Source organism: Somniosus microcephalus, chromosome 5 (assembly GCF_052327205.1).
Source record: "Somniosus microcephalus isolate GS21.2 chromosome 5, FLI_Smic_1.0, whole genome shotgun sequence".
NCBI classification, from domain to species: domain Eukaryota; kingdom Metazoa; phylum Chordata; class Chondrichthyes; order Squaliformes; family Somniosidae; genus Somniosus; species Somniosus microcephalus.
The window spans coordinates 260,747,601-260,770,260 of record NC_140991.1 but is presented as its reverse complement, the minus strand read 5'-3'; the positions used below and the strand labels follow the sequence as shown (position 1 = coordinate 260,770,260).

The window sequence follows — 22,660 nt, the reverse complement described above, 5'->3', positions numbered from 1 at the left end:
AGGGTAATGAACGGCAAGCGCTGTTCTTTCGCCACTGACCGCAAAATCGGCGCCATCGAATCTTAGCTGGGGTGCAATTCTAGAATGGTAGTTGTCTGCCAATACCTCACATAAGTGGCCTTTCTTCAATTATGAAATTTATTGTCAGAGGAAGTCAGCGGAGGTGAATCCTGATAATACTTTGAAGGTGGTTTGGTGGATATCAACCAAGAACTAGAACCCTGACCAATATTCTCCTTCAAAGCCATTAAGACAAATTGTAATCCCCTACTATCACTCCTGACAATATTATTTAACTCAAAGGGATTAAACCTGGAACCTTCCTGGTTTGTATGCCTCATTTAGTAAACCCACTAAACCATCAGGAAGCCATGAGGTTGACTCAAGTCTATGCCTCTTTACTGGGCAAACAGTTTACACAGGTTAGTTACAAGTCAAAATTGATTGAAAGATGCAAGTTTGATATACTGAAGGTGTATACACACTAAGATATTACTCCATGCATTCTCACACTATATAACCTTATCAAGCTAAATTCATGTTAAACATTCCTGAATATTTACTACAGTAAATAAAAATATCAGTATAGCTACTGAACATAAAGAGGATAATACCTACATCTCAGATAGGTGCAGTTTCAAACATTTTCCTTCCTGGCCCATAAACACTGCAAGTTAAGTATTTCAGCAACAAACTCTACAGCTATTACTGATATGCCCATTTTTAATGAAAAAGATGCAAGCTTAAAAAAATGTTGGAACCCATTGTGTTTAAGAAAAAAATGACACTACTGGCTAATTACAGAACTTGAAACTGTCTCAAAGTTTGTAAATTATCCTGATACTCAACCAGCTAGGAGCATGGTTTCCTGATCTCAGAATGTACGTAATCAGAAAATTCTGTTCTTATGACACCTATAATTACATTTTTGGAGAAATAATTTATAAGATCTTTATTAATGCCACTTGAAGACTCATTTCCACACTACTCACCTCCTCCCCTACAGCAGACTACTTTTTCAACACTTCACAGTTCTAAAGCAAATGAAAGGAGTTCCTCCCAAAGCAATGTCTTCAAATGCTGTTACAAAATTAACAAAAATGTGCACTAACACGCAAAAACAGCACAATTCCAAGCAATGTACATTCACAGTAATTTACACTCATCTCCTGGCCATTTAACATTAATAGGTAAACCCATTGTAGCCCAAAAGACAGCAGGATATTCACATCAGACATTAGTTCTACCCTGATGCAAAAGTGCAAGTCAATTAAGTATCCAGCAAAAGAAGGGAAGGATTACTCCAGATTGATCAATCATCTGTGGTGTAAGTGGCCAAGCGCACGTCAACCCAAGCACCCCACCCACCCGCCCCTTCAACCACCATCTGCCCCACCTGTGACAGAGACTGTAGGTCCCGCACTGGACTCATCAGTCACCTGCGAACTCATTTTTAATGTGGAAGCAAGTCATCCTCAGTTCCGAAGGACTGCCTAAGTAGTAGTAGTGGTGGCTCAGGACCTAAATCACTCCCTGGGACAAACTATATTACATGAAGTCAAAATAATATAAATTGAGAATTATTCACCAAGTAGATTCGCATAATTTAAAGCAATGTTTCAGGAAGGTTCACAAATTATAATTGAGAGTCTAAATCTAATCAGTGTAGGTTTCATTCAAAATTAAGTTTACACTTTATGATTTATACTGCAATCTTAGAAACTGATTTCTACTTTGCAACAAAACGTTGCTGTATAATTCTGGAATTGAGTTCCATCCCAACTCTGGAGAGCATGATTGTAGGACCCCCTAGAGGAAGTAGTCTCACACCACTTGGGTTTGATACTGCATGGATCGTAAGTGCAGCCCCTGGCATTAAACCAAGTCTACAAAGTGCTCAGGGACTTTGCAGGACCTCCTGAACATTTTTATACAAACTTACCAAGAGCCGATTTAAATGTACTGAAAATGAGGGAAGCTGCTTCCATGCATACACAATAAAATTATTGGCCGGGAGAAGAACTTTGGGTACAAACAGGAAACTGCAGAATTCTCTCCTGAATGCGACAGTCCCAATTGCAGCAAGACAATAATAAAACAGCGTACTATAAGCTGCAGATGGATACAGCAGCTAGCAATCTGAGATGAGCAGCTACAGTACTACCCTTAGCAGTAATTATAATTAAAGCTTTGCTTTCCTCAGTGTCTGCTCTGTCCCATGTGTCAGGAACTGTGCCAACAATGGAGTCTTCTCCATGGCTCAAGATTAATTTAAAGCTTAAAAACATGATAGATGATGATGAACATGCTGATGTAAAGTCAGCATTTGCTTAACATCTCTCAAAAAGGAGCAACTTGAAGACATTGGGAGAGCAGCTCATCATTAAAATTTTAAAAATTAAAATTGGGGGGGGGGGGGGGGTGGGGAGAAAGGAGAGCACAACTTGTATTTTTCAATAAGCAACACACATTAATGCCCGATGCCAATTACTTATTGGTACAGTAAAATCTGAAATATGAATGGCAGAACATGCTCGAGGGACTGAATGGCCTATTCCTTTGCCCCATGTGTGGCGAACCACCTGACGAGATGGAGACTGTCAAGTCAGGTCACCCTTCTTGCTGCAGTTCCACTGAAAACAAGTGGCATCACTTTGGACGAGCCCGAGCGCTAATCTGGAGCCACAACCACCACCCCGCCCCCCTCCCCACATTCCTAAAAACCTACCTGGTTTTCAGGCTAGTTCTAACTTGTGACCCCCACCCACCCACCCCCCCCCGCAATGCTTCCAACAAAGCCACTCCTAGACACAAAAATGACATTCCGTGGTGATGTTATGAAGCAGCCTAGCAGGAAACGAGGCAATAAAAATGACTTTGAAAAATATAAAAATTAGATAATCTTTGAACTATTTGTATCCTCTGTAATATGGAGCACTTCAAAACAGTGAATCATAATTGCTAATAAATTTTTTTTTAAATCAAGACAACCTTACAGAACTGAAATCAACATTCAATCCCAAGTGACTAGTTCTGAATACAGTACTACTGCAATGTTATATACTTCATGACAGTACCAAACACCAGGCTTAATGAATGGAAATGTGATGCGTAGACTAAAAACAGAAAATGCAGAAAGTATACAGCGTCAATCATTTAACGTATTGGGTAAGAACGTTCAACCAAACTCATTAGCATGCTATATTTCCATATAGCACCTGATAATATCTGCAAATATACCATAAGTGATAGCCAATGACAGTGCTGACAGAATTAATGATGATCTTACGCAAAATAAGCGCAATCACCCCAAAGTGCAGAGATCTACTTCAAGTGGCATTCTTTTTCCTGCACCAACATAAAATGGGAACCAACACCTGCCAACCACTTCTTTTTGAACATGGGCAAGCTAAACACATACGCGAGCATGTTGTTTTCATGTTGCAGATCTGGACAGACCATCCCTAGCCAGAGGTTGTTTTGTGGTGCCACTGGTGGTGTGGTGGAATCCACCCTGCAGTTTAAACAGGGCAGATTCCACAGCATCACAAGCTAACTTAGCCCTTAGGCTGATTCCTGACATTTATTTGAACGTTTTTATAACTCAGTGTCCTGAATCAACTTGTGCTTCCCACTGATAGGACAGGCAGACTGTAAAGGGAAAGTAAAATGCAAAACACGATAGTGCATAAAGGTACTTTGCCATTTTTGTATTTGGTGCTATTTTCCTTCTATTCAATTTTAATAGGAAAGAGAGTTAACACATTTACAACAATAACTTGCATTTATATAGCGCTTTTAACATAGTAAAACATCCCAAGGCGCTTCACAGGAGTGGTATCAAACAAAATTGGACAGCATTGGAATAATCAAGTCTAGAGGTATCAAACAAAATTTGACACCAAGCCAAGTAAGGAGATATTAGGACAGGTGACCAAAAGCTTGATCAAAGAGGTAGGTTTTAAGGAGCGTCTTAAAGGAGGAGAGGTAGAGAGACAGAGGTTTAGGGTGGGAATTCCTTAATTAGGGCCTAGGCAGCTGAAGACATGGCCGCCACTGGTGGAGCGATTAAAACCAGGGACGCACAAGAGGCCAGAATTGTAGGAACACAGAGATCTCGGAGGTTTGTAGGGCTGAAGGAGGTTACAGAGATGGGGTAAGGCCATGGGGGAATTTGAAAGAGAGGAGAATTTTAAAATGGAGGCGTTGCCAGACCAGGAGCCAATGAAGGTCAGTGAACACAGGGGTGATGGATGAACGGGATTTGGTGCGAGTTAGGATAAGGGCAGCAGAGTTTTGGAAGAGCTCAAGTTTACAGAGGGTGCAAGGTGGGAGGCCGGCCAGGACAGCACTGGAATAATCAAGTCTAGAGGTAACAACGGCATGGATGAGGGTTCTGCAGCAGATGCGTTGAGGCAGGGGCAGAGCCAGGCGATGTTACGGCGATGGAAGTAGGTGGTCTCAGTGATGGCACGAATATGGGGTTGAAGCTCATCTCAAAGTCAAGCAGGAGGCCAAGGTTGCAAACAGTCTGGTTCAGCCTCAGACAGTGGACACGGAGATAGATGGAGTGGGTGGCGGGGACCAAAGACAATGGCTTTGGTTTTCCAAATATTTAGTTGTAGGAATTTTTTGAGGATGTAACTGGTAGAATAGGGAGAACCAGTGGATGTGGTGTATTTGGACTTTCAGAAGGCTTTCGATAAGGTCCCGCATAAGAGATTAGTGTGCAAAGTTAAGGCACATGGGATTGGGGGCAAGGTACTGACTTGGATAGAGAACTGGTTGGCAGACAGGAAGCAAAGAGTTGGAATAAACAGCTCTTTTTCCGAGTGGTAGGCAGTGACTAGTGGGGTACCGCAGGGATCGGTCCTAGGACCCCAGCTATTCACAATATATAGAAATGATCTAGACGAGGGAACTAGATGTAATATCTCCAAGTTTGCAGACGACACAAAGCTGGGTGGGCGTGTGTGCTGTGAGGAGGATGCCAAGAAACTCCAGTTTGATTTGGACAGGTTGGGTGATTGGGCAGAAGCATGGCAGATGCAGTATAATGTGGATAAATGCAAGGTTATCCACTTTGGTGGCAAAAACAGGAAGGCAGATTATTATCTGAATGGCAATAGATTGGGAGAAGGGGAAGTGCAACGAGACCTGGGTGTCCTTGTGCACCAGTCGCTGAAGGTAAGCATGCAGGTGCAGCAGGCGGTTAAGAAGGCAAATGGTATGTTGGCCTTCGTAGTGAGAGGGTTTGAGTACAGGAACAGGGATGTCTTGCTGCAGTTGTACAGGGCCTTGGTGAGACCACACCTTGAGTATTGTGTGCAGTTTTGGTCGCCTTATCTGAGGAAAGATGTTCTTGCTATGGAGGGAGTGCAGCGAAGATTCACCAGACTGATACCTGGGATGGCAGGAATGACGTATGAGGAGTGATTGGGTCGATTGGGCTTGTACTCACTGGAGTTTAGAAGAATGAGAGGGGATCTCATTGAAACTTATAAAATTCTAGACTGGACAGACTGGATGCAGGAAGGATGTTCCCGATGGCCGGGGAGTCCAGAACCAGGGGTCTCAGTCTAAAGATAAGGGGTAAGCCATTTAGGACAGAGATGAGGAGGAATTACTTCACCCAGAGAGTGGTGAACCTGTGTAATTCTCTACCACAGAAGGCAGTGGAGGCCAATTCATTAAATATATTCAAGAAGGAGTTAGATATATTTCTTAAGGCTAAAGGGATCAAGGCATATGGGGAGAAGGCAGGGACAGGGTACTGAATTTGGATGATCAGCCATGATCTCATTGAATGGCGGAGCAGGCTCGAAGGGCCGAATGGCCTACTCCTGCTCCTATGTTTCTATTCATCCAGTACTGGATGTCGGACAAGCAGCATGACAAATCAGAGTCAGCGGAAGGGTTGAGAGAGGTGGTGGTGAGGTAGAGGTTGTGGTGAGATAGAGCATACATGTGGAACCTGACGTGTTTTCGGATGATGTCGTTGAGGGTGAGCACATAGATGAGAAATAGGAGGGGGCCAAGGCTAGATCCTTGGGGATTCCAGAGGTAATGGTGCATGAGTGGGAAGAGAAGCCATTGTAGGTGATTCTCTGGCTACGATTGGATATAGGAATGGAACAGGCAAGGGCAGTCCCACCCAGCTGGACAACAGGCATTGGAGGAGGATGGTGCAGTCAACCGTGTCAAAGATTGCAGATAGGTCGAGAAGGATGAGGGGGGATAGTTTATCACAGTCAGTCATATGGATGGCATTTTGACTTTGATAAAGGCCGTTTCAGTGCTGTGTCAATGGCAGAGAGTTAATTTGAGGGGTTCAAACATGGTGTTACAAGAAAGATGGGTGACAACACGTTCAAGCACTTGAGAGGAGAGAGAGGTTGGAGATGGGGTGGTAGTTTGCACGGAGTTGCCATAGTTAGTGGCCTGTGACAGGAGAACAGTTACTTCATGGACGCGACCGCTGCCAATGACAATGAAGTTGCGCATGCGCAGTTCCAGTGGTTTTTTGTTTGTTCTCACTGGACTTCCCACAGATTAGCGAGAAAGGTGAGGGGTGGAAATTTCAGGTATTGAGATGTCTGTAATGTGACTTGAAGGTGATATTAGGATGTTGTCAGCTTTGGAGAGTTTTATTGTACTCTCAGAGTGTGTTTATCGCCATCAGGTCCTCTGTCTGTTGTGGTTTGAACACGCGGCTGGTGAACAAAATGCAGGCGCAGGATGTTAGGATTTAATCGGCTGGGAAAAGGATCATTGAGAAAGAGAGTAGAGACAGTGCGGAGAGACAGAAAGAGGAGCGCTAGACAAAGAGACTGGGGAGGAAAACGAGAGGGAGGGTGGAGAAGGAACACGAGGAGCGATAGAGTAGCAGCGGTGTGATTAATTTATCAGAATGAACTACTAAAACTTCCAGTACAATTTAACGAGGAAATGTGATTTGAAGGAGATATTAGGATGTTATCAGATTGAGTGAGTTTTATTGTACTCTCGCCGAGTGTGCCTATCGCTATCAGGTCCTCTGTCTGTTGTGGTGAATGTTACTTTTTCATATTTGGCACCTGACATTTCATTTATGCGCAGAATGCTTCTGCGCAGCTTCTGGTTCGTTGGCAGCAGTCACTCCATTACTTCATTTTAAGAGTGCTTAATTGCATGATATTCTGGTACTAATGTTCCAGAATAAAGTGGGAGCTACTCAAATTAGGTGCGAAATATGTGCAAGTTCTGACAAGATGGAACAAGTCGTGCTAGAGCACAAGGCAGTTTGAACTGTCAGAGATGGATTATTGGTGGTACCTTACCTATGGTTTGCTAAGCAAACATTAGAAAAAAATGACCCAGAAAACTTCATTTGTGGAGACTGAAGGACTAAATAGGGAAATGGCCACAGCATGTGAAGCTGAATAAACACTTTATACATGTAGAGAAATATAAAGACTATGCAAAAATAAATTCCTTTCTTTGGGTCAACTTAGTGATAATCAGAGTTGCTGACATGCAAACACCATCATATACTAAAGGTCTGAAACGATTACGGTGGTTTCAGATCAAGAAACCACCTGAAAATTGCTGCAAAAATCCTGTGTGCAGTGCAATTTTTTAAAACCAGTTAACGTTCCAAATGTTGCCCGACATGGCACATCAGATCAAACAAAACTGGTCTGGGAACTGTAGCAACTATCCACTTACAAACAGGAACGGCAGCTCTGGAGTCAAATGAACACACAAAAACTCCTGCACCCAATTTCTCGCTCTGAAGTTGACCCTGGGAAAAAGATCCTAAAAAACGTCAGATCGTGATGAGCTTTTTCATATGAGAGGGGCAACAACTCTCTCCAGCAGTTCGGTTAAGCAATTTTGCTCAGTGGCCTTGCCTTGTCTGCTCCACCACCTTTCTCTCCGAAGTACACGGGTGCGTTTCGGGGGAGGGGAGAAGAAAGGAAGAGGGGCAACTGAGTGAGACAAGGGAGGGACATAAACACGTTCCAGATGTTGGCCCTGAACTTTTACGCGAGAAAGAAAAAAACAACAAACACTGATTCACATCGAAGTTTCCTCAAAGATTTAATTCGAGCGAAAGAGAAAAAAAACTTACAACTAAGTATGAAAAAAGGAATGTTTTCAAAATGTTTTATTTCTGAACCCCCCCTCAGACAGCGATTTTAAAAGCTGCCATTTGCACCTACATGTTGCGCTCCAGATTTAAACAGACGCAGGAGGTCGGAGGGGGCAAGGCAGCAGCGCGGCCGTACAACAAACCTGCAACAAGTAGCGCCCATTTAAAGCTCGGACTCTCACTCGAACCCCGACCCCGGCTCCCCACTCACCCCCCTCGACCGAGGAAACCCCATTCCCATCACTCACCCCGGAGTTTGGAGAGGGGGTGGATTGGAGGTGCAGACCTTTATTCTGTATTTTTTTTACTCGCTCACCTTACTCTTTACTTCCACGGCCACCCTGTCCAAGCACCTCAGCGTGCTGGATTTGCTGTAACTTCTGCTCATTTTCTCCGCTTCTTTTTAAACAACGTGCCCTCTGACGGGGCTCGCGACGCCTAATCCCGACAGAAGCGTCTTTTTCTTCCTCCTCCTCTCTCTCTCTCTCTCGTTCTAATTGAAATTCGAATGCGTTCTAGAAGGACGGACCGTTATCTTCGTCCGATCGAAGTAAATGCCGCGAGCGAGCACCTAGCACTCCGCGCGTTCCTTCTCCCCGACTCCCAGCTCCGACAGCTCCTCCGGGACCTACTCCCCGGCGCACCGATGTCATCACGCAAAGCCGTTGATCTCCTTCGCTCGACACCCGGTGACCATAAAAACGGTGTTTGTTCTTCCGAAACTGTAGGTGGTGCTACATTGCAGAGGCCCACATTCCCACTTGGTGATGTTAAAAGTAAGGGTCCCCAAACTTTTTTAAAATTTGTTCTTACAATCCAAGAATCTCACGCAAGATCATCATGAGATAATTTCAGATGAGGAAGACCATTGGTTCCATATTATTTCACCCTACAGTGCTCCATTGCAGTATCTAATTTTTTTTACACTTATCCAGAGTTTTTACTTCCACCATCTGGAAATGTTGATTATCCTCGACATGAAGAACTTCCTAGTACTAATGTTCCTTTGTACTAGTTTGAACCATTTCCTACTCCCACAATTAGTATTCCAGATTTACCTTTTCCATAACATTTACTATTTTATATACCTCTCCAAAATCACCTCTTACAGGTTTTCTTTCCAGGTTGAAAAGCCCAAGTTATTCTTGGCCTTGCTTCATGACTTCAGGGTGTGCCGCCTGATTTGGGCCCCCCACTCCCGCCCTGAGTTAAAAGTGGCCCCCAGGAATTAGCTTTGTTGCTGTTCTCTGCACTGCATATTTCCATAGTGTCTTGATGACACAGTACTCAAGGTGTGGTCTGATCAGAGCACTGTACAGTTTGATCATGACTTCCTCTTATATTCAAATATTTTGGCTGTGCCATTCAACGTTCAAACAGCTTTACAAAAGCAAAATACTGCGGATGCTGGAAATCTGAAATAAAAAAAGAAAATGCTGAAAATACTCAGCAGGTCAGGCAGCATCTGTGGAGAGAGAAACAGAGTTAACGTTTCAGGTCGATGACCCTTCATCAAACAGCTTTGTTGACTGCTGCTCTACATTTTGTGTAGTATAAAGTCTATTAAGACTCCTAGGTCTCTTCAATTCATCCTTAGCTATTTCAACACCATTCATGGAATACATGTGTTGCTTATTTTTGAATCCTATGTTCAGTATTTTGCACTTGTCTGCATTAAATTTCATCTGTCCATGTACTTACCTTGTCCAACTCACTCTGAGCTGCTTATTACTGATTTCACTGCTCCTATTTTGGTATCATCAGTAAATGTGACCATTTCACATTGATTATCTGAGTCTAGGTCAGTTATGTAAATGAGAAACAAGAGTGGTGCCAACATTGAACCCTGGAACATGCGACTCAGTACTTCCCTCCACCCTGACCTAACTCCTCCAATGAGTACTCATTGCTTCCTCCCTTTCAGCAAGTACCTTATCTGTTCCCAGTGTTTACCTTAAATCCCCACAACTTTGAGATTGATTAATAACCTTTCATGAGGGACAAATTACTTTTGGAACTCCCCATTTTCAGGCACTTCAATAGTTTGTGGAAAAGAACAGATCTTACTCTTGAAACTCAACTTAAAAAGGTATTTTCTTCATGAAGAAACATTGTCTTCCTTTATTTCAGGCTGAAACATATCATTCATATATTTAAGAGCAATTGATTCACAGTCACTGGAGCCCTGAAATGGGAAGAGTTCCAATCCCCAGTCTTAAATCCTTCTTTCATCTTGATGAGCACAATAAAGCTATACTTATATTCTTGTAACCAATGAGATGTGAAATGTGTCTGCTTCTCTGTGGAGTGGCTGGAATGCATAATTTTACTCCAAAATAAAAGTCAAAAATTCTGAGTCTAAATTGCTTTTTACCATCTCCCTTAGAGAATATAGGTAGAGCTCCTTGATCTTTTTCAAATAATGCAATAGGAGCTTTCATGTCCATCTGCACCATAAGATGTGGCCTCAGTTTAATGTCTCATCTGATAAACAGCGCTTCCAACAATGCAGTGCTCTTTCAGTACTGTATTGAAGTGTCAATCTGGATTATTGCTCAAGTACTGGGGTGGAACTTGCCCTCACAGCTTTATTACTGTAGTGGTAATGTTATACTACTAAAATAAACACTTTTAAATATAATTAAATAAATGTTTAAAGTTTCTCATCAGTTCTATGGTCTTTCATTCCCACATTTTCTACTTTTCCATGTTTTTGCATCTATTTTACTAATCCAAATTTAGCTTTAAATTATTTCAAATCAATATTCTATATTTTAGCTTTTCCATTGCTTTTTATCTTATTAATTTTAAATGCCAAATCTGTTTTAATTTTTTAAGTGATTCTTACTATCAATTCTGAAGATGGGACCTACATCTTCAAATATTGGCCAAAAACCGAGCTCAAAACATTCAATTCTTGAGTCAATCAAGGATCAGAACATTTAAGATTGATCTGGTCACATCACTGAAATGAGTGTCACAAGATTGACTGGTCATTTCAATGATGTGACCAGATCAATCTTAAATGTTCTGATCCTCGATTGGCTCAAGAATTGAATGCTTTGGGCTCGGTTTTTGGCCAATATTTGAAGATGTACATAAGAACATAAGAAATAGGAGCAGGAGTAGGCCAATCGGCCCCTCGAGCCTGCTCCGCCATTCAATAAGATCATGGCTGATCTGATCCTAACTGCCAATCCTCTATCACAGAACCATCTCCTAAATCTAACAGAATTAGACACACGAAATAGGAGCAGGATCAGGCTACACGGCCCCTGGGCCCGCTCCGCTACCCACAGGGCCATGACCGGTCCGAACCTAGACTCATGTCCAAATTCCTGCCCGCTCCCCGTAACCCTTAATTCCCTTTACTTCTAGGAAACTGTCTATTTCTGTTTTAAATTTATGTAATGATGTAGCTTCTACAGCTTTTTGGGGCAGCATATTCCATGGACCTACCACCCTCTGAGTGAAATAGTTCCTCCTCATCCCAGTTTTGAAAGAGCAGCCCCTTATTCTAAGACTATGCCCCCTAGTTCTAGTTTCACCCATCATCGGGAACATCTTCCCCGCATCCACCCGATCCAACCCCTTCACAATCTTATATGTTTCAATAAGATCACCTCTCATTCTTCTGAACTCCAATGAGTAGAGTCCCAATCTACTCAACCTCTCCTCATATGTCCATCCCCTCATCCCCGGGATTAACCGAGTGAACCTTCTTTGTACTGACTCGAGAGCAAGTATGTCCTTTCTTAAGTATGGACACCAAAGCTGTACGCAGTATTCCAGGTGCGGTCTCACCAATACCTTGTACAACTGTAGCAATACCTCCCTATTTTTATATTCTATCCCCCTAGCAATGAAAGCCAACATTCCATTGGCCTTCTTCATCACTTGCTGCACCTGCATACTAACCTTTTGAGTTTCGTGCACCAGGACCCCCAGATCCCTTTGTGCTTCAGTACTTTCCAGTTTCTTGCCATTAAGATAATAACTTGCTCTACGATTTTTCCTGCCAAAGTGCATAACCTCACACTTTCCAGTATTGTATTCCATCTGCCAAATCTCTGCCCACTTACTTAGCCTGTCTATCTCCCCTTGCAGGTTTTTTATGTCCTCCTCACTCACTACTTTCCCCCCCATCTTAGTATCATCTGCAAACTTTGATATGTTACACTCGGTCCCCTCCTCCAAATCGTTAATATAGATTGTAAAGAGTTGGGGACCCAGCACTGACCCCTGCGGAACACCACTAGTTACTGATTGCCAGTCTGAGAATGAACCATTTATCCCAACTCTCTGCCTTCTGTTAGATAGCCAATCCTCTATCCATGCCAGAATATTACCCCCAATCCCGTGATTTTTTATCTTAAGCAGGTCTACTCCTGCTCCTATTTGAATTGAATTGAATATTTCTTATGTTCTTATGTTAATAGCATCCCCTATTGAACCAGTGTGACATCTTTTCCACTTCCTCACACCAGCCTGTGGCCTCTCTGAGGCCAATTAGTGTGAAATTAAGGATAGTCCTGTAGTGTGGGGTTGTCAGCATAGATTTAACAGCAACATGTCCTGCATCAGAATCTACTCAAATTCCTGGAGAAGGTAATTAAAGTTAGAAGACAATTTCCAAGGAATAGAAAAGTAGCTGAATTTTCAGAAGGGACATTAAAACTCTACATGGGATGTTTCTAGGGAAAGTTAAGGCTCCTATAGCACTATTTTCCATGGGTAAGGCCTGTTATTTGACATTTCCCTCTTTTCCATTGTGATTTTCTAATATGCACCTGCAGTGGGTGAGAAATATCACAGCAGACGGGGACTCAGAAAATCTACCAATATTGTAAAATTTAATCTTGTGTAATTATTAAGGCTTAATTAAGGTTATAGTGTAGATGGATAGTGCATTAAAGGTTTAGTCATATCACCTTACTGAAGCAAGTTCAGCCATATATGGGGAGGCTCTTCTCTCGTGTACCTGGACAGGATACAAGAAAAAGTTAGTTGTCTAATAGGTGAATCTTCTCTCACCTTTGACCTCCAACGTATTTCTCTCTGTCACAACATTTTTTTTCTCCCTCTATTTTATTGTTATAAATATGTTCCTTTCAAGTTTTCTCTCTTGTCCCTCCTAATGTCCACATGGACACAAGGTTCATTGTTCTGTTTCCTACTCTAATGCCCCTATATTAACCCTCCATGTCCAATGAGAATATGGCATGCAGGAGGTTAAACTAGGGGAAGAGTACTTACCCCCCCACTTGCACGTACTCCTGACGGTTGCTGTTTTAACTCCTCTGTTTCGAAAGGTGTGTCAGGTGCTCACCTCAGGCAGTGGAGGGCCTCATAAATGCTCAAAAGTCGGGGTCCAATAACATAATTCAAACCTCAACATGATTTTAAACCTGGGCTGTGCAAATTGCACACCATGTCAACTGAACCAGGGAAAGCAGCCGCAAATGGATCCATGGTGTGCTCCTCCAGCTCCACAAGGAAACCTTGGGCCTCTCCTGCCCCAGGCTTTCCCCCCTCTCCCGACCTCCTGAGCAAACCCCTCAACCACATCCGCTCCTGCCTGCTGGCCTCCTCGTAATTCTCACCAGGTTTTGGTGGGAGTCCGTCTTGGAATATGGTGATGAGGTCCGAGGGTTAAAAAGGACCTGTCACCAGCGAGGCCATGTGAGCTTGTCGCTCCCTCCGACCTACGCAGCACTCACATCCCATGTTCAATTCAGGGCTTAACTCATTCTTTCCTGATAAGTAAAAACGAACGCACTCCTTCCCTCTCAGTCCTCCTTTCATTTTACCATCAACAGACTCTTAAAATACAAACTATGCTTCACCTAATTTCTTTATTTACCTTGTCTTCTCTCCTACTGTTTTTATCCTTTGTGGTGTCCTGCACTGTGGGCCTTTGCCGTTCACTTAGATGGGATGCTCCCTTCCCCCAAAAATTGGTTCAAATGGTATTTTTATTCCAATAGTGGTAAACAGTTATCATTGAATTCAACCAAAGAACTGCAGTTAAAAATATTAATGTTCTCTGCTATTTTCTAATTGCATTAATTGCTACTAAGCCAATGTAAAAAACAAACAGCATTCAGAAAATAGTCCAAAGACAGGACTCAATGTTACTTTCTTCCAGCACGTGCCCAAATGCCAATCTTATCTAAATAAGTTAACAATGAATGGGCACTTGTTATCAAGTTTTCATTTTACTGCTTTAATGATGGGGTAGATTTTATAAATTGGTGCTCCTGGCGCAAAGCATTGCCTGATAAGAGGGTTTATTGGGGTGCAGAGATCAGCACATCTGATCTCTCATGACTTACTGTCCATTTTGGAGAGAAAATCATGTAGAGTGCACTGAGTTCGACACCTAAATTCCAGATATGCATTCCTGTTGTGCAAAACTCTGTGTTGGGAATGCTAGTTCATAAAATCTACCCCATCTCAGTAATTTGCAACTGTCAAACTGTTATGGGAACGGTAGTATAGTGGTTATGCTACTGGACTAGTAATCCAGAGGCCTGGACTGATCCAGAGGCACAGGGCTGGATTTTCTCAATGGGGGCGCGTTGAGGCGGGACTGCTGGTTGTCGGGTTTCAGTCCTGCCCCCAAATGACGTCCGGCCAACCCACGCTATTTTCCGTTGCTTGACCTTGTTAAACCCACCCTGCGGGCTTAGCCAGCCAATTAAGGGGAAGCCGGTGACAGAGAAGCTGTCAAACACTGACAATCTCTGTTCTAAGGTAAGCCCTTGGACTGAAGACTCACCAAAACTCTCTCCTTAGCAGAAATCAGATGGCTGCTGCATCGGAGAATGCAGCAACCATTCTTTCATCTCTACCGTTGAGATGAAACACCTCCGGATCCCCAAGGGTTGAAGCCTGCAGGAAGAAGCAAAGTAAGTAAACTTTTTCTAACACTTTGCACTCACCTCTCATACTTACCCCTCCACACTTGCACCCATCACTCACCTCCACAGCGCACTTTTCGACCCCTCTCACCCCCACAGACCCACTGCTCGCCTCGCTGACCCTGGCGAGATTCGCAGCTGTTGGGAAGCCCGCACTTGTGTGGGTAAAATGGGGATAAGACTCTTAACTGCCTGTTAACTACCTGTTAACAGGCAGTTAAGTGGCAATAATCCCCTTCCCGCCTCGAGGAGACGGGTCCCAGCGCGAGTCGGGGACCCGCCTCCTGGGAAAATGGCACAGAGGTGGGTTGAGAGCGGGTTCGGTACCCGCTCCCAGTTTCTGCCATTTTCCCGGCAGTCCCGCCTCCCCAGGGCTGACAAAATTCCCCCCATGAAGTTCAAATCCCACCATAGCAAATGGGGAATTTAAATTCAGTTAATTAAGTAAATATGGAATAAAAAACTAGTATCAGTAATGGTGACTAATGGATTGTCGTAAAAACCTATCTGGTTCACTGATGTACTTATCGACTGTACGATAGCAAAATACTGCAGATGCTGGAAATCCGAAATAACAACAGAAAATGCTGGAAAAACTCAGCAGGCCAGGCAACATCCGTGGAGAGAAATTAGAGTCGATGTTTCGGGTGAACCCTTTTTCAAAACTGGAAAGGAAATAAATAAAATAGATCGAAGGCAGGGCTGCGATAGAACAAAAGAAGTAAAAGAGACATTAGGAGGTATTCAAAACCAGACGAGATGGTAATAGGACAAGTGGAGACAAAAGACGGCTCAGATTAGGTGTGAAGTGTACTGGCAGAATGAGAGACAGCTGCCATGTGGGAGAGAGAAAAAAAAGGAAAGGGGGGGAGGGAAAACCCAAAACAAAGGGGTGGAAAAAAAATATAAGTAAAAATGTAATAGGGGCCGAGGTTAGGATCTGAAATTGTTGAACTCGATATTGAGTCTGGAAGGCTGCAAAGTGCCTAATCGGAAGATGAGGTGCTGTTCCTCAAGTTTACGTTGAGTTTCCGTGGAACAATGCAAGGGGCCAAGGACAGTGAGGTCCGAGTGGGAATGGAGCGGTGAATTAAAATGACAGGCGACTGGAAGCTCGGGGTCACCCTTATGGACTGAACGGAGGTGTTCCGCAAAGCAGTCACCCAATCTGCGTTTGGTCTCCCCAATGTAGAGGAGACTGCATCATGAGCAGCGAATACAGTATACTAGATTGCAAGAAGTACAAGTAAATCGCTGTTTCACCTGGAAGGGGTGTTTGGGGCCCTGGACAGTGGGAAGGGGGGAGGTATAGGGGCAGGTGTTACATCTCCTGCGCTTGCATGGGAAGGTGCCAGGCGAAGGGGAAGGGCTGTTGGGGGTGATAGAGGAGTGGACTAGGGTGTCTCGGAAGGAGCGGTCCCTACGGAATGCTGAAAAGGGAGGGTGCGTTTGGTGGTGGGATCACTTTGGAGGTAGCGGAAATGGCGGAGGATGATCCGTTGAATGTGGAGGCTGGTGGGGTGAAAGGTGAGGACAAGGGGAACCCTATCGTGGTTCCGGGAGGGAGGGGCATGGGTGAGGGCAGAAGTGCGGGAGATAGAATGGACACGGTCGAGGGCCGTGTCAACCACGGTAGAGGAAAAAGGAAGGCATGTCAGAAGCACTGGTGTGGAAGGTGGCATCGTCGGAGCAGATACGGCGGAGACGGAGAAACTGGGAGAATGGAATAGAGTCCTTACAGGAGGCGGGGTGGGAGGAAGTGTAGTCCAGGTAGCTGTGGGAGTCAGTGGGCTTGTAGTGAATATTGGTCGATAACCTATCCCCAGAGATGGAGATGGAGAAGTCGAGGAAGGGAAGGGAAGAGTCAGAGATGGACCATGTGAAGGTGAGGGAAGGGTGGAAATTAGAGGCAAAGTGAATGAAATTGTCTAGTTCGGGGCGAGAGCAGGAAACGGCACCGATACAGTCATCAATGTATCGGAAAAAGAGGTGAGGGAGGGGACCTGAGTAGGACTGGAACAAAGAGTGTTCCACATATCCCACGAAAAGGCAGGCATAGCTAGGACCCATGCGGGTACCCATAGCAACACCTTTGATTTGGAGGAAATGAGTGGAGTTAAAGGAGAAGTTGTTCAATGTGAGAACAAGTTCAGCCAGGCGGAGGAGGGTGGTGGTGGATGGGGACTGGTCGGACCTCTGTTCAAGGAAGAAGCGGAGCGCCCTCAGGCCATCCTGGTGGGGGATGGAGGTGTAGAGGGATTGTACGTCCATGGTGAAAAGGAAGCGGTTGGGGCCAGGAAACTGGAAACTGTTAAAGTGGCGGAGGGCGTCTGAAGAGTCGCGGATGTAGGTGGGAAGAGACTGGACAAGGGGAGAAAAGATAGAGTTGAGATAGGAAGAGATAAGTTCCATGGGGCAAGAACAGGCTGAAACGATGAGTCTACCAGGGCAGTCCTGTTTGTGGATCTTGGGAAGGAGGTAGAAGCGGGCTGTGCGGGGTTGGGGAACTATGAGGTTGGTGGCCGTGGGGGGAAGATCTCCAGAGGAGATGAGGTCAGTGACAGTCTTGGAAACGGTAGTTTGATGTTCGGTAGTGGGGTCATGGTCCAGGTGGAGGTAGGAGGAGGTGTCGGAGAGTTGGCGTTCAGCTTCCGCTAGGTAGAGGTCAGTTCACCAAACAACAACAGCACCATCCTTGTCAGCGGGTTTAATGACTTATCTACTGTGCTTACCTGGTCTGGCCTATATGTGACTCCAGACCCACAGCAATTTGGTTGACTCTTAACTGCCCTCTGAAATGGCCTAGCAAGCTTACTCAGTTGTACCAAACTGCTAATAAGAACAGTGGTTCAAGAAGGCGGCTCATCAGCACCTTCTCAAGGGCAATTAGGGATGGGCAATAAATGCTGGCCTTGCTAGTGACGCTCACATCACAGAAGCACAGAAGCACAGAAACCCCACAGTGCAGATAGAGGCCATTTCGGCCCATCAAGCCTGCACCGACACATATCCCACCCTATCCCCGTAACCCCACGTATTTAATCCCCCTACCACTAAGGGTCAATTTATCATAGCCAATCAACCTAACCTGCACATCTTTGGACTGTGGGAGGAAACCGGAGCACCCGGAGTAAACCCACGCAAACACGGGGAGAATGTGCAAACTCCACACAGACAGTCGCCCGAGGCCGGATTCGAACTCGGGTCCCTGGCGTGAAAGAATAAATAAAAACAAGCTTTCACATACTTTTTTTGTTGCTGCTGGTGTAGCAGTTTAAATGATGTAGGTTCCACAGCACTGGGAGGCCAGCATATTACAGAACTGCTTCCAGTTGAAGTCGCTCTGTAATATAAACATGTCAGCTCCCTCACAGTATCAGGCTCAGCAATTTCTCAACCGCAGTTGCTCTGATAAGGTAACCAGCACTCCTCATTTGCAACTCCAGGCTTTCAACGTAAATAAACAAAAGGACGTTGAAGTTAATCAATGCAATGGTTTGATCTTGAAGAAGAAATACCAGTAGTGACACTTGCCTGTTAAAACTGCAAACCTAAATATATTCCAGAGAGGAACAATTCAGTGAAGAAAAAAAAGTGTAATTCTGCGACTCCCAACTTGGAAAGTTTGTGCAGCCACAGGCCTCAGATAAAATCTCCATAATAATTCCACTGAGTCAAAAAAGAGTGAGAAGATCTGTTTCTAATGTGCCTTGAAAATATAGCCCATAAAGCAATGAGGGTGAATTTCTGCAGGGGTTCTCCTGTTTGGGCAGAAAGTGCAAGGAAAGTTCAGCAGAGGAGTTCTCCCCAGTGTCCTGGCCAATATTTATTCCTCAATCAACACCACTAAAACAGATTATCTGGTCATTATCACATTGCTGTCTGTGGTATCTTGCTGTGTGCAAATTGGCAGGCCCGTTTCCTACATTACACCAGTGATTACATTTCAGAAGTACTTCATTGACTGTAAAGCACTTTGAGATGGCCCAAGGTCGTGAAAGGTGCTATATAAATCCAAGTTCTTTCTTTCTTTCAGGGTCAAAGGCAAGTTGTTGTTGTTGTTGCGCCCATTCAACCTCACTCTGCAGAAATATTAACCCTACCATCTCACTGTTTCTTAAATGAGTCCAGCATGAGTCTGCTCTTTCTAGCAACATGGCCCAGCAGTCAATCAATTCAATTCAATTCAATTCAAATTGCTTTATTGGCATGACAAGTTACATCTTATGTTGCCAAAGCATCGGAAAACATTCATGTTTGTTCACAAAAATGCAGATCTATCCATACAGTGTATAAACAGATATATCCCTGAGTGTATAAATATACTTTCATATAATTTATCTATACTCTTTTCTTATATTTAGTGGTTGTCCCTCTGTTTATGGCAAGCTGTAACATAGTGTGCCGCTAGTGTTACGCAATTTCTCTCTTCCCCTAGTAGGTATGGGAGTTTTTGGTCATCATTCAAATTTCTGAATTCCTGGCATATTTTTGTGAATTTTGGGTAGAAATTCTCCCTTATGCCCTGATATTTTCTACAAGATGTGAGGAAATGCATCTCTGTCTCCACCACTCCCTGACTGCAGTGAGAGCATATCCTGTCCTCTCTTGGTAGCCGGGTCTGTCTGTGTCTACCTTTAAAGAGATACTTCCTGAGGGCCGACTTTAAACCTGCCCGGCTGGTGGAAACTGGGTGGACGGGCAATTAAAATTGCTCAAACACTTACCTGCCGAGGTCCCGCTGTCTTCCAGTGGATTCCAATTTTAACTTGCTCTTTTGAACAGGTGACAGGGGCACCCAACAGAGCCCACTGGGTCCTACTTTAAATATGCAGATGGATCGCCAATGACGTCATCAGGGCCCGACTACAATTTTAACAAGTGGTCTGCACGGGGAAGCCATTGTGGTTTCCTTGCCAGGCCAGACTAGTGGGAAGAGAAGCCGGGATCAGAAAAAGCCCAGAAAGGTAAGTGTTTTTCCTTTTCTTTATATTCCTTGTGTGACCAGGAGCTCTCCTTCAGGCCCCGCAAGGAAAGTTTAGGCCTTCCCTGCCCTGGGCATCCCCCCCACCCCCCCACCTCCCAATCATGAGACTCTCCCGTGCCCCCTCCCAACCAATTACCACAGTGCGAGGGACCATTCCTACGGTCCCCAGCGGTGGCCTCCCATCGCCCAACATTCTGCTCCTGCCCGCCAGCCAGCTGCCGCTTCCCAAGAGTTGCAGGCAGGAGACTGACGGGCCTATACAGATAAGGCCCAGGAGTTAAAATCTCCCGGGCCTCACGCTGACGAGGACGGGATGGTTTTTCGTCCACCTCAGCCCCCACCTACCATCCCAAGTTAAAATTGGGGCTCTGATATCTGTCCTAAATTTAGTCTTTAGAACTCTGAACTTTTCTACCTTTATCCTGCTGCCTTGTCATCAATATAACATGTAGCATGTAACTGGGATAGTTCTAAAGAGCAGCCTATGTAAAGTAAAGCAAAAACATTATAGCCTTGGATACATTTTGAGTGACAACCTTTAGGGTTAACCAATGTCAGTATGTAAGCTGCCTGCTGTGTATTGCAACATGTAAAATAAAGAATAAGCAAAGGCATGTCCGTTCATAGCAGAGTTGCAATTATGCCTTGGGTGTAATAGTGCAGTTGCTTAATGCCTTCACCACACAGTAAGAACAAAGCTAATGCTGTTTTTTTTAAAGGGGATATCAGTCTTTGTGAAACAGTTTTTGGCAAACCTTTTTCTGTTGTGGGAAGGGAGACGATCCGGAAGAATCCTGAACTATTACTTTTACAATAACATCACATGCAAGTGATGTGTCACGTTGCAATATACATCATGTCATGTAATTGTAAACAAATGAAAAAAGGTTTACCAAACACCTTTTCATGAGGAAGTGCCCTTTTATTGAGATCTAAAAGGACGTACAGCTAGTCTGTCCATGTACAGCTTGCCTGATTGTAAATGATTGTACCTGTAACAGTTTTGAATAACCTGTATATTAAAAAAGGAGTCAGTTTTCCGATGTATCTTAGGGTAGGTAATGTCTGCACGCATAAAGGTAGGATTTCAGAGCACTGCCGCAAAGATTTAAAGACCTGTAGTAGCCAAGTATACAATGGTTTCTTTTCCTTCCGCTCTCCTATATTGCACTCACTGATAAAACTATGGATTTGGATGTAAACATGGAATTGCAGCTGGCAGATCATATAGTTTGATAAAGACTGTACAAACAAGGAAAGGAAGTGCATTATTTTAACTACATTGATGAGGGACAAATCGTAAGGGTGTGAACACAGTAAACAAAAGCTCTTTTCACTGTAAATGATCATGTTTCAATTACTTTGACATATGAAAAGCGGTGAGATTTTATTTCAAGCAAGCGAACCTCAGTAGGCGGCAAAGACAGTGGTGAGCAAGCTGCAGCAAAAGTCATATTTGATGTTTTCCTCTATGACCTACAACAACAACAACAAGTTGTCTTTATATAGCACCTTTAACGTAGTAAAACGTCCCAAGATGCTTCACAGGAGTGTTATAAAACAAAATTTGACACCGAGCCACACAAGGAGATTTAATCTTCAATTAAAACACACAGATTAAAGAAATGAAAGAGCCATTTTGAAATTCAAGTTAGTAAATCCTCTGAATTAAATTCCCATTTCATATGAACTGAATGATGGGAGTGTTTAAAGTCACACTATTTTTCACCAATGGAGGATTTTTGAAAGTGCTTCAGCTGCCTCGGCCCTAAGCTCTGGAATTCCCTCCCTAAACCTCTCCGCCTCTCTACATCTTTTTCTGCCTTTAAGACACTCCTTAAAACCGACCTCTTTGATTAAGCTTTTGGTCACCTGTTCTAATCCTGCCATATGTGGCTCGGTGTCAGTTTTTGTCTGATTACGTTCCTGTTAGTCGGCTTGGGACGTTTTACTACTTTAAAGGTGCTATATAAATGCAAGTTGTTCTTATTGCTAGAGGAGTCTATAGTAAAACCAACCACAGTGAAGCAGTAAAACTTTTTCTCCAAAATTCTCTTGATGCACTGTTTAGAAATTTGATCAAAAATGTCACTGTAACAACAAAGAAAAAATCAAAATGTAGCTGTTTCTGGGAAGGGAGTTATTTACAGTACCTATAGGAACATAGGAATAGGAAGAGGCCATTCAACTCCTCGAGTCTGTTCCACCATTCAATTAGATCATGGTTGATCTATATCTTGACTCTATTTACAGGCCTTGGTTCTATATCCCTTAATACTTTTAGCTAACAACAATTTATTGATCTTAATCTTGAAAGCTAAAATTGTCCTAGCATCCACAGCCCTTTGTGGAAGAGAGTTCCAGAGTTCTAAAACCCTTTGTGTGAAAAAGTGCTTCCTGATTTCGTTCCTGAATGGCCCAGCTCTCATTTTAAGATTATGTCCCCTTGTTCTTTATAAATGGGAACCATTTACAATGTCAGCTAGCATGAGGGGCAGAACGAACGTAGCGTGGTCAGCAGATTAGTGGGAATGGGTTCAGGAGGTGGATTTCAGGGATGCCATGAACTTAGCGAGGGCACAAAGGGAGAATAGAGAGAAACTAGAGAGAGACGTG

The 22,660-nt window shown here is 43.9% G+C and overlaps 1 protein-coding gene across 1 annotated transcript in view; it reads right to left on the bottom strand.

The window, feature by feature from the left end:
* LOC147117681 (partitioning defective 6 homolog gamma-like) overlaps nucleotides 1-10,043 on the bottom strand; it is an 86,888-nt gene extending 76,845 nt beyond the window's left edge. Inside the window, exons 1-2 of the mRNA XM_085988869.1 lie at nucleotides 9,836-10,043; nucleotides 8,451-9,549 (exon numbers count right to left, since the gene is read on the bottom strand). Of these exons, the coding sequence (XP_085844995.1) occupies nucleotides 8,451-8,522 (72 nt within the window). The 5' untranslated portion in view covers nucleotides 8,523-9,549; nucleotides 9,836-10,043. The remainder of the gene's footprint in view (nucleotides 1-8,450; nucleotides 9,550-9,835) is intronic.
* Between the last annotated feature and the right edge of the window lie 12,617 nt (nucleotides 10,044-22,660).